The 12,225-nt window shown below is 40.7% G+C and overlaps 1 protein-coding gene across 1 annotated transcript in view; it reads left to right on the top strand.

Annotated features, from left to right (window-relative positions):
- VWA3B (von Willebrand factor A domain containing 3B) overlaps nt 1-12,225 on the top strand; it is a 239,170-nt gene that overhangs the window by 166,588 nt on the left and 60,357 nt on the right. The window contains exons 28-29 of the mRNA XM_077482767.1: nt 5,275-5,369; nt 9,782-9,941. Coding sequence (XP_077338893.1) covers nt 5,275-5,369; nt 9,782-9,941 — 255 coding nt within the window. The remainder of the gene's footprint in view (nt 1-5,274; nt 5,370-9,781; nt 9,942-12,225) is intronic.

Here is a 12,225-nt window from a genome sequence, read left to right as displayed (position 1 = left end):
CTGTGCACCCATATAGTTTACATTTAGGCATTAGGTATGGTAAAAGAGAACTTTGCCTACAGCAGCCAATTGCATTTTCTCTTTTATAATGAAAGTAAATTCCGATTGGCTGCTGTTCACAACAGTAATGTTTTTTTTTTTTCAGCCACAGAATTTTGCCTTGTAAAAATATAGTGGCAAAGGCACCTACATTATATGCATGAATGATATTTACACAAGATAACCAGAATACAGCCTAGCACTTCCAGTTTCAACATTATTTTATCTTCCAATTGCTGTTTCTGTCTGCTGCATAATTCATTTCATTTGGATTGAGCAGATTCTCTAGAGGCATTATCTTCATCAGACACTGCCAATTTGGAAAGCATTTATTAATGTTTCAAATAGTCTTCACTCTCACATTGTACTATTGAAGAACATGCTTTGAATTGAAGAGTTTTCTTTTTTCCGGGACTTGTATTGATAGTAGAAGGCTTTGATACAAGAGAAAATGAGATGATGTCAGGGTTACTTTGTGCTTGCAAAGGATAGTTCCTTAGTTCAAAACATGTCTGTGTGCAGCATAATCGGACCTGTTTGGAGATATCATTACCAGTCTTAAACTATGGTACCTGTTTCTAGTAATACCGCGTACACACGACCGGACTTTCAACATCAAAAAATTTAGAAATGGAGCATGTTTCAAATTTTTCCGCTGCAACTCCGCCGGACCCAGTTCCTACCGAGAAATACGCTCGTGTGTATGCTAGTCCGACGGACAAAAACCGACGCGAGGGCAGCTATTGGCTACTGGCTATGAACTTCCTTATTCTAGTCTGGTCGTACGTCATCACGTTCGAATCCGTCGGACTTTGGTGTGATTGTGTGTGGCCAAGTCCGTTCATTCAGAAAGTCCATCAGAACTCTGTCAGAACTCCGTCAGAACTCCATCGAAAGTCTGTCGGACCTAGTCCCTCGAAAAGTCCGGTCGTGTGTACGCGGCATTAGAGGATCATGGGGTAGGAGCAGCTTTTAAAACAAATCCTTGAGGCCTGCAAACGCCTTGAAGGATCTGATCCAAGCACTATTTGCATAGTGAATGGGGTGAAAAAAAAATGTAAATTCACTTTGAAAAGAATACCCAAATATAGGCAAGGAAAATGAACTATCTGCCTGCACACAATTGGGTGATTGACATTAGTGAAACTCATTCACTAAATAAGGATGAAAGTGATCCGCGCAGACTTCTAACACATTAATATTATAGAAAAATAATCCCAAATAGTGTGAAAAAGTAAACACAATAGCTGAAATCCAAAATAAAATGTGTAAACATCAAAAAAGTCCATCAAAGCGATAGATTAGTGACTATAATCATGAGTGTCCATAATCCTGGTGAATCTCCTAATTAAACAGTTGTGTTGTGAAATTGATGTTAATCTTCGTGACTAAATAGTCACTTAATGCTCCCAGAGCCCTTACCTCCAAATAGAGAAAAATAAGCCTTGGATCGATATCCTGGGATGGGATCACCTATGTGTCGTCCGTACTCCCAATCGATGTCCATGTAAATGGTTATGGACGTGGTTCACAATCCGCTGAGCAAGCCCTCTCTCTGCTGACAGCTTGAATGGCCTCAAAATCTCGTGGTTCCGTTATGGACGATTAGTGTTCGCCATTAAAGGAAATTTAAAAAAAAACAGGCCTCCCATAGTGTAATAGATCTCAGAAGCAGGCAGGTTCCATGTTAGCTGTGGGCATCTGAACGTTTAATGGAGAACACTGAATGTCCATAACGGAACCACGAGATTTTGAGGCCATTCAAGCTGTCAGCAGAGAGAGGGCTTGCTCAGCGGATTGTATGTAGATGTAAATGTATCATCGTATGAAGACAGATGATTATACAGGAATGTCTAGGTGAAAAACGTTGAGGCCTGGTTGGCCATATACAGTATCTCACAAAAGTGAGTACACCCCTTGACCATGACACTCCCACCACCATGCTTGACTGTAGGCAAGACACATTTGTCTTTGTACTCCTCACCTGGTTGCCACCACACACACTTTATACCATCTGAACCAAATAAGTTTACCAAATAACCAAATAAGGTTCCAGTAATCCATGTCCTTAGTCTGCTTGTCTTCAGCAAACTGACGTCAGCCATGCAAACCAGCTCAGTTTCAGGGTCTTGGCAATCTTCTTATAGCCCAAACCATCTTTATGTAGAGCAACAGATGAATGGCAGCCCCAGCCCAGACTCCAGCCAGGCCATGCCCCCAATGCATTTCACTCCGCCATTTGGAACTTAATCGTGGGCGTATGGCCTGCCTGGAGTCCAGGCTGAGGCTGCCATCCATCTCACTTCGTGCATATGGGTCTTCTTCATGATGTGCGACTTATGGATCTTTTTCTTTGACATGTACAGTACATGTTTTGGTGGAAACTGAAATAGATGGGAAGATGCAGTAAATGGAAGACAGACACCCACAGTGTGCAGATAGTCTTGGAGTACATCAAAGCAGAACCACACTGCATCTGTGCACCACAAACCAAAAACACAATTTCATTTTTAATATTCAAAGCAAACTCCCTCATCCACCAATGTCTCAATGTTTTATATTTTGCTGAGAATCCATTTCGAAAAAACACCTCCTCACATTTCTGGCCATGATGACCTTGATTAAGGGCTGATGATTCATGTAGCATTTACTTCCTGGAATCCATCTGCCCTTAGCTCAGGCAGGAGGGTGTGCTTAGCTTAGAAAATCCATCCTTTCCTTCGGAAGACTCTTGGGATGTATGGCGACACGTGTCTAGGCTTGGAAACCAGGAAGCAATTGAAGAAATGTAAAAAAAGTTGTAAGCAAATAAATTTGATATATCTTTCCTATCTATTTACTAATGTTAGCAACACAATTATTAAAAATAGTCAATGTTGATTGAGAGAGTGAAGTTCCACTTTAAGTGTGGACAATGTGGTTTATAATATGGTGAAACAATTCCTTGCCTTGGTGTATTCAGGAAAGAACAATATGGTTTACAGTGTGGGGGATCAGTGCCTTGTTAAAGGGGTTGTAAACCCTCATGGTTTTTCACCTTAATGCTTTCTATGCATTAACCTCCCTGGCGGTATGATTAGTTCTGATTTTAGGTGCTGAAAGCGGTACAGTTATTTTACATGGAAATTTGGCGTTTTATATTGTAGTTCTGCAATTCTTAGGAATAACTCTCTTAAAGTGGAAGTAAACCCATCGATTTAAACAGTTAAAAAAAAAGGCATGCCGGGAATGCTAACTGCACATTGGCTGTGCTCTCAGCCAAACTATCAAACCATCCAATGGCTGGTGTCATAACGAATCACATGTGCAACACCATAGCAGTTGAAGATTAAACAGAGTCAAAGATGGCAGCTTCCTTGGCTGAAAACGATAGGGGAGTTTACTTCCACTTTAAATCTGTTCAAACCAGAGTCTAGCAGACATCCCAGGTATGATAAAGTTTATAATATAATAAATAATAATAAAAATGATTCAATAATGTAATCAAATCCAAAAACACTGAAATTTGCTCATTTGCAGAATTGTCGCTGTCATTAGATTTAATGTTTGATGACGAATTTCCCCACAAATCGCTATCGCTCAATTCTGCAAGTGATTACACTTTATTATCGCTGTTTTCTAGTTGGTCTAAAATCACTTTTGACATAAAGGAACACTTTTTGGTTGCTATGGGCAATCTCCAAATTCCAGGCAGAAAAAACAGTATTTATAATATAAAAGTGCATGCAGGGCACTTCACAGACCACTAGGGACAAAGGGGGTGTGTCATTTTCTTTATACAGTACTGTAATCTGTAAGATTACAGTACTGTGTGTGTTTTGTGTATTTTAACTTTTTTTAATTTGGCACCGATCTCCGTTCCCGTGTGCCGCAACGTTGCAGGGAACGGAGCTCGGGGGCATTCGGGCACTGTGTGAATCGAGCGGAGGACAGCTCGATCACACAGCGTGGAGGACATCGCTGGATCCAGGGGACAAGGTAAGTAAGTCTCCCTGTATCCAGCGATGCAATCCCGAGTCTGGCTCGGGGTTACAGCTTATGGTACTAAAATCCCAGCCCAAGCCAGACTCGGGATTACCGCTAGGGAGGTTAAGGTGAAAAACTTTCTTTCATGCTGTAGCCCCCCAGTGTCCCTGTTTTACTTACCTGAACCTGGTCTTTTTCTCCCCAGGGGCGAGCACACCAGCTCTAGCTGGTGTCTCATTTCCTTATTGGATAGATTGATAGCAGCGCAGCCATTGGCTTCCGCTGCTGTCAATCCAATCCAATGACGTGGGTGCCGTGGGGGCAGGGCCAAGTCCTGCTTTCTGTGTCAATAGACACGGAAGCAGGACTTGGGAAGACACCACCGCACGGGTGTCCCGAAGGAGAGCGCTTCCCCGAGACGCTTGAGAAGAGGAGGAGCTACCAGCGCCACTGAGGGACCCCAGAAGAGGAGGATCAGGCCACTCTGTGCTTATCCAACTGCACAGTGGAGGTAAATATGATATGTTTGATTTATTTTTTACAATGAACCTTTAGTAACCCTTTAAGTTGGGGCAGTGTGTTTTGCAATAATGGGTAACAGTTCCATGAAGAAACAAATATCATTAATGGGTCATGTGAGATTTCTTACTTTGTAATCATCAACACATAACAGTTTTCTAACCACATGATTTCAACATCATTGTACATCATATGTGAATAAAAGAAATATCTCCACTTTATTATAACATCATACTTGGGATGCCCATCATGCATTTTGAAGCTAATACAAGAATTCCATTTACTGGGGCTGATGTTTGAACTGCCATTGGCCTTTGACTGACAAAAGACTTCCTGGTTTTTTTTTTTTTTAATGTATGTCATAAAACGAATCAATAGTACATAATTTGATTAAAAATAATAATAATACAAGTCTGTTCACATCAGTCATTCTCTGCATAATGCTTTTAATTCCTAGAAAATAGACATTACGTTACTGCTTCAGTCAATTTTGTATTGTACATTGATATGTTTCATGGAAAGATTAATAAAAAGCAACTTAAACAAAAAAATGAAAACTTGCGTCAGTCTTACTTGGAAAATATTAGCCATTGATTATATTTTTATATTTTAAATCATATGGTAAGAGTTTACATTTATATGGCTGGAAGAGGCGAATGTTCCATATGCACTGTGTTTGTATTTGTGGAACTATCTTCATGTTTCCAGTTACTTTAATATAATCCTCACTAACACTCTTTTTTCCTACAGACAGAACTCTTCCAAGTGAAAACACGAACAAGAAACTGGAAGATTTGGCATTGCAAATCAGTCAGCATCAAAAAGAGCAAAAAGAGAATCAACAGGTGAGAGCTATGAAAAAAATTCCTAGCACTGTAAGGATATAAAGGCATACCCAACTTTTAAGTACTCAATGGGGTTTATTTACTAAAGCTGGAAAGTGCAAAATCAGGCTCACATCTGCATAGAAACCAATAAGCTTCCAGGTTTTATTACAAAGCTTAATTGAACAAGCTGGGGTTTGAAGCTCATTGGTTTCTATCAGGGGCGGACTGACCATTGGGCCACTCGGGCACTGCCCGAGGGCCCCGAACCACTGTGTTTTTTTTTACATCTGTCTCTAAAATGTCCCTTACCGACATCTTTTTGGTCTAAAAATCCCGAGATTATAGCTGCCCCACCTCTCCAGTACCTTCTCAGACAATAGAAAGATGTCTGTGTATACTGTGTGTGTGTATACTGTGTGGCCCCATAAACTCGGATTGCCTGGGGGCCCCATAATCTCCTATTGCCGGGGGCCCCGTGAGTTGTCAGTCCACCCCTGGTTTCTATGCAGAAGTGAGCCTGATGTTGCACTTTCCAGCTTTAGTAAATAAACCCCATTGTTTACTTAAGAGTGGGGTATGCCTGTATACAACGAAGAAAAAAGTGCAATACAAATCTTTTTTTTTTTTTATGGCTGCTTTATGCACAAATACTTTTACAGCATAAATGTTAGTGGAGAAATGGGCTTGATTTACTAAAGGCAAATAGGCTGTTCATTGTGCAAGGGAGTTTTCACTTTATAAGAAAATTGTCTTTATCTTAGTGAATGAGGCAAAGTTCTGCTGACATCCATTATTTAATCATGTGCAAGCAAAAATAATGTTTTTTTTGTTTTGTTTTGTTTTTTCCTTGCATGTGCTCCTCACTAGAACCACATAAACAGATAGATTTCAGTTTACAGCTGGGTCTTCAGTTCTACTAGAAATGGTCTAATTGGGATCTTAAGCCTCTAATAATAAATACCAAAAAGGAAAGGGGGGGTTCAAACATGCTTCACCAATGCACTGGGCTCTCCTTATCACTGCCATCCTAAACCCTTTACGACTGAGTAACACATACGTATGTGGCATCCATGGAGCGGGCTTTAAACACTGTATGTGTTTTTGTGTTTGTGTCGGCAGCATGCTCGATCGCACACTCCCAGCACAGAGACCAGGCTGTCAATGGCAGCCCTGGGTCTTTACTAACAATCGGGACCCAGAGGAACCGGATCTTGATTACATGATCGCTGTTAAAGTCGCAGTGATCATTCAATCTGTAGCCCTTTCCTATTTTTTTTTTTCCTCTGTAAATGGGGATAAACAACACACTGGAGTAGAAGAAACGTTGTATCTTTTCCTCCACACTACAGGACCTGTCTGCAAAAAATAAATACAAAATCTGTCTATTAAAGAAAAATAAGATTTCCCATTCAGGGCTTGATGTAGGGTAGTGAGTGCTAGTGTCAGTGTAGGTGCCAGTGTTAAACCCCATACACACTATCAGATTTTCTGCTGATTTTTGTCTTCAGATTTACCAAAACCATGCAGTAGAAGGGCCTGCCTGATTGCATACAAATTGAAAATCCTAAAGTTTAACCTCATATTATATGGTTTTGGTAAATCTGAAGGAAAAAATCAGCAGAAAATCTGATAGTGTCTATGGGGCTTAAGTGCGAGTTAGTGGCAGTGTCAGTATAAGTTTGTGTCAGTGAGGCTGGGTTCAAACTATTGCAAATTGGATGTGGGTTTTCCGCATCCTATTTGCAATAGCAGGAGATTTTGACCGGCTCTCTATGGAGTCGGTTCACATATCTCTGCTGCAGCTCCGATGCAAATTTGCACAGGAGTCCTGTGTGTCTTTTGGTCCATTTCAGGTCCGAATTCAGCCAAACATTCAGGCTGAAATCGGGCCTGAAACGGTGAATGGGGATGCACTGGATTCCTGCTGTGAGCCACATGCGAAGATGGTGTAAACCCAACCTAAGTGGCAGTTAGTGGTAGTGCCATTGTGTTTTAGGTATTTAATGTCAGTATAAGTGTCAGTGTGTTTAGGTAGGATAAAAAAATCTACTATTTTTTTTTGCCCCTACTACAGACACAAAGAACAAATCACACATACATATGTGTTATCACCATGATCGTCAGAAGTAGAATTTATTTTGCAGGTTTTTTTTGGTTGTGGGTCATGGTAATGGCGAAAAAAAAATTTTTGTAAAATTTTGCTGTAACACATGTCAAGTTGCAAAATTGGGTCTAGGCATTAAGGTTTATTTTGACCCTGTTCTAGAGGCTTTACAATAATTGTGGTCTGTGGCCAGCACACATTGAGGGTAAATTTACTAAAACTTGAGCAGCTGTGCATGGCAACCAATCAGCTTTTTGCTCTCATTTCCATAACTTGAAGCCTAGGTAGAGTTTTTTTTTTGTTTTGTTTTTTGTTTTTTTAAATCCTAACAAGGAACAGCATAAGAAGTGTACTTTTACTAGTGGAGGTTCAGTTTAATGAAGTGGGCACTCATCAAATTGACAAAGAATAAAAATATGCTCTATGAATGGAGTACAGGTGGCTGAATGAAAAGCCTGCCTCCTCCATTCATAGACAGCTTCTGTAGTGCAGCTTCTACAAATGGAGGAGGGGTGGAAAGGGTGTGCATAGTTAGCACTTTTGACAAGTGCTTGTGACATGTCCTGTGGCTTGTATTTGACCCTGCTGCACTTTACGATCACAGCTTCAGGGGTATGGGGGGGGGGGAGGGGGCAGAGGAATGAACATTTCACTGAACAGATCAGCCGTCAGCACAAAGACAACATTGCATTCAATGCAAATACCATGCCTTGTGGTAAGTATACTTTTTTTACTAGACTTAAGCTTTAACTGAATAAGTGTCAGAAACCATGAACCAGACTGAGACAGAAGTACAGTTAAATCACAATTGTTTCATAATAATATTAAAAAAGGTAAACAGAGTAAACATAGTCAAAGCATAGCCAGAGTTCAGGAACCGGAACAGATAGTCAGACAAGCCAAAATGTCAGGGAGCCATAGATTAGTGTAGAGGGATAGCAAGCAGGATCTGGAGCCAGAAGGAATGTCAACCAAGGAAGTCTTCAACAGGAGCACAAGAGAGCGTCTCTAGATATGTGACCAAGGCGAAGGCAGCGATCATCTGGACGGCTTAGGCCCCTTTCACACGTGCGGATCCCAGGAAGGTCCGTATCCAGCCATCTGCTTGCTCAGCGGGGATTGCTCCGTTGATCCGCGCTGAGCTGGTGGATGAATAGTCCGACTCTGCACACTGTGCAGAGAAGGACTGGTCAGATCTCCGCTTTCCTCTATGGGGGGATCAGATGGAAACGGACTGTCTCTCCGTTTTCATCAGATCTGATCCACAGACTGATGGAAAAATTGGGTTTTCCTCCGTCATCAGTTTCGGATCATAGCGGAGACTGATGTCATCGGATGTCAGCAGATGTTCATCCGCTGACATCCGCTATCCAATAGGGATACATGTATGTCCGTTTTTCATCCGTAAATGGATGGATGAAAAACTGACATATGGTCCACCCGTGTGAAAGGGGCCTAAAGTAGGCAGGACTGACCAGCAGGATATCATCAATAGGTGAGTCATTGTGGAGTAATAGGAGCTGGCAATTAGCTGACAGCTGAGCGACCAGCTTTGAGAAGGAAGAGCTGAGCCCAGCCTGACACTAAGTTAATAATAATAATAATAAGCTAGACGCTGATTGGTTACTATGCACAGCTGCTCCAGATTCTGTATGCTAAACTTTTAGTAAATTCCCACCACGTGCTGACCATGTACCAGAAATATTATTGTTTAATGTTATTCCACACTGATGTGACTGCTATCAGCATATATAGGAAAATCCCTTCATCCCCACCCAGTGAAGTTTTAACATTTCAGCTTGTATGTCTCAAATAATGAGGTTTATTTACTAAAAATGGAGAGTGAAAAATCTAGTGCAGCTCTGCATAGAAACCAATTAGCTTCCTTTTTTTTTTTTGTCAAAGCCAAATTGAACAAGCTGAAGTTAGAAGCTGATTGGCTACCATGCAGAGCTTCAGTAGATTTTGCACTCTCCAGTTTTAGTAAATAACCAGGAAGTGTTCAGTATCATTGTGTGTAAACTGCCTTTGGGTTAGGATTGTACTATTTTTTGTTGAACATGCATTTTGCCATATATAATAAAATAGGAGAGCCAGTCACAGCTCAACTTTCACGTATATTAGTGGCAAGCCTGACTAATGTCTGCATTATTCTCTTCTTAGAACTTAGGAACAATGGATGGCTTTCTGAAAATACTTTCAATCTTTATCACTACAAACCAGATACCAGAAATCTGTTCTGCAGTAGCCATGCTGTAACAGGTTAAACAGCTACTCAGCTGGTCTGAGGTTTAATTTTCTTTTTTTACATCTTCCCGTTAAATAGGAAATACAGCGGCTTCTTAAGGAGCTAACAGAACTGAATTCCCATCAAGGCAGAAATACATTGAAAGACGAAGAAAATGACCTGACAAAACAGAAAATTGATCTTCTTGAGCAGCTGAAAATCCTGATACCCATTAGTAGCACAAAACAAGAAATGGATGGTAAGTGTACATTTCCATGTGAGCCGCCTTTTCTAAAAATGCTAAAAGCCACCATCGATTTTTTATTTTTTATTTATTTTTTGGTTAAGTGAGAAAGTAGATCTTATGTAAGAAGTCAATAGGCCTGGATAACCTATCTTACATGCTTAGTCAATAAAGCAGTGCATATACCAATAAGTACAGGGATCTGGGGGTAACCTGATTTCTAGTTGGACCAGAGATGGATTATGCATACAGTATCATGTTTACCTTTCTAATTAAACCCGTTATGTGCTAGTAAATATTCTTCAGGTTACTGACACAAGCACATGGCTGATAATAGTTTTTTCTGCAGTTTAGCTTTTTTGTCTGATTATAAAGCTGTGTTTTTCCCAAGCAGGTTTACATTCACTTACTGTTGACTCACTCACTACTTCTTAATGCGGACCTTCAGTAATTTTTTTGACTTTCCATCTATTAAATCTTCTGCCCTTGTTGTTGTAAAACATTTTCAACCCACTTCCTGTTTCTTGTCTGGTAAAAAAGCCTAGGCTTATGGCATCATACACATCTCTCTCTCACTTTCGTGAGTGTTTGCCAGGAAGGGAGGGGGGATCAGTCATAAGAGGGCCAATGAGGGCTGCAGATTTGGAGGTGTGCCTCTGTGTGTCTGTATAAATCCAGGAAGTGAACAGGCAGCAGCTCCAGCTTCCCACAGTTAAAATGGATGCAGCCAGACAACATAGTGGAGGGAGATTTCTGCAGCATATTTGGCAAGTACAGAATCACAGTATATATAAAATAATATGCAAAGTGGCTGGAGGTAAGCTTCAGAATGGCAAAGATGTTTTTATTACAAATTAGGTGAGAAGACTGCAGTTCCTCTTTAACATTTCTCCTGCTGGCTTAAGGTCATGTTCCTTTGTTCTTGATCTTGGTATCATACTGACAATACTGCCATCCTGAACCTTATTCACGCCCTAATATATTTAAAAGGTTTCAGTCGTGCTTCCTTTTCTCTCCTTTCCTCAAGACTGAAAATATATAATATGTCTTTTTAGTCTCTCCTGATATGTTTATGCCCTCAGACCATTTTTGTTGCCTGTCTCTAGACTTGTTCTATATCATAAATATTTTTTTGTAAATGAGGTCTCCAGAAGTATTCTTAATGAGGTCTATCTAAAAAATCTGTATAGGGGAATCTTCTTCCAACTGCTAGTGATCCCTCTAGTGATACAGAATTTTTCCCCACTACCAGGCTTCACTGTTTGCTCATTTTGCAATCATCCGCATTAATCACACCAAATTATTCACCTCTGTAATTCTGGTCAAAACTGTACCCCAAGGAGGATGGGCACTATTGGGCACTGATCAAGTTGTTAATATTTATTTTTGTAACTTAATTCTGCATAAATCATTTAACGGTGTCATTTCATGAGATAATTTATGAGGGTGTGTTTAGGGGCGGAATTAGGGGCGGGGCAGGGGTTGGGTGGGACAACTGGTGGCGAGTAAATGTTAAGGCCTGGCTAGTAGCTCAGGACTTGAAATGTTGAGCCCTGCTTTAGGGTGCAAAAGATGTGAGTATCCCAACCATTTCTGTATAAAAGGCTAACTTTTAAAGGTTCTAGGTAATAAGTGTTAAGCAGTACAGTATAGGTAATAGTGTCATTGGCTGCAGTATTTTATGGCAGGTATTGTAATGGACTTTAACAGAGTTGTGTTTTTTAAACGAGGCTTGTAATTTACTGGTCAATAATTACCCTTGTGCTTACTAATAATCTGGCATTATGACTAATGACTGAAAAGCTAAAATGCAGCAGTATGAAAACGAGAACAAAAATAACAGGAAATATGCCTTTTCATAAAGCCATGAGGGCCAAGAGGTCCTGGGGAGGTTCTTTAAAGCAACAGGCTATCCTCTAGACCCATCAATATCCATACAATGATATAATTTATAGCCTAGCCTATACAAATGTACAAAGAAGTGTTAGATCAGAAACTAGGAGAAAGGTAGGCAGAAAGGTGGCGCTAAAGAAAGAGAGAATGTGCACCTGACTTGTAGGGAACCAGGGAGAGGATTAGGAAAGCTAGAGAGGAAGGGGGGCCCAGGTTAGAGTCACACTGAGGACGCATTGAGGACGTTCATTGAGGATGTCCGTCACTGGTAACCCAAGCTGGCTGGGGAGTACGAAAGGCATAAGGCAGCCATGGTTCCCAAACGTTCAGGAACTTAGCATGAGTGTCGTTGAGGATGCTAGACATCTGTTCATTAAGAATCAATGTAGTCATGTGATCTCTTACT

This window comes from Lithobates pipiens, unplaced genomic scaffold (assembly GCF_037356315.1).
Source record: "Lithobates pipiens isolate NorthernLeopardFrog02 unplaced genomic scaffold, aLitPip1_a1.2 Scaffold_16, whole genome shotgun sequence".
NCBI lineage: Eukaryota > Metazoa > Chordata > Amphibia > Anura > Ranidae > Lithobates > Lithobates pipiens.
Note: the sequence above shows the minus strand (reverse complement) of the source record. Positions and strands in the feature narration are given on the sequence as shown.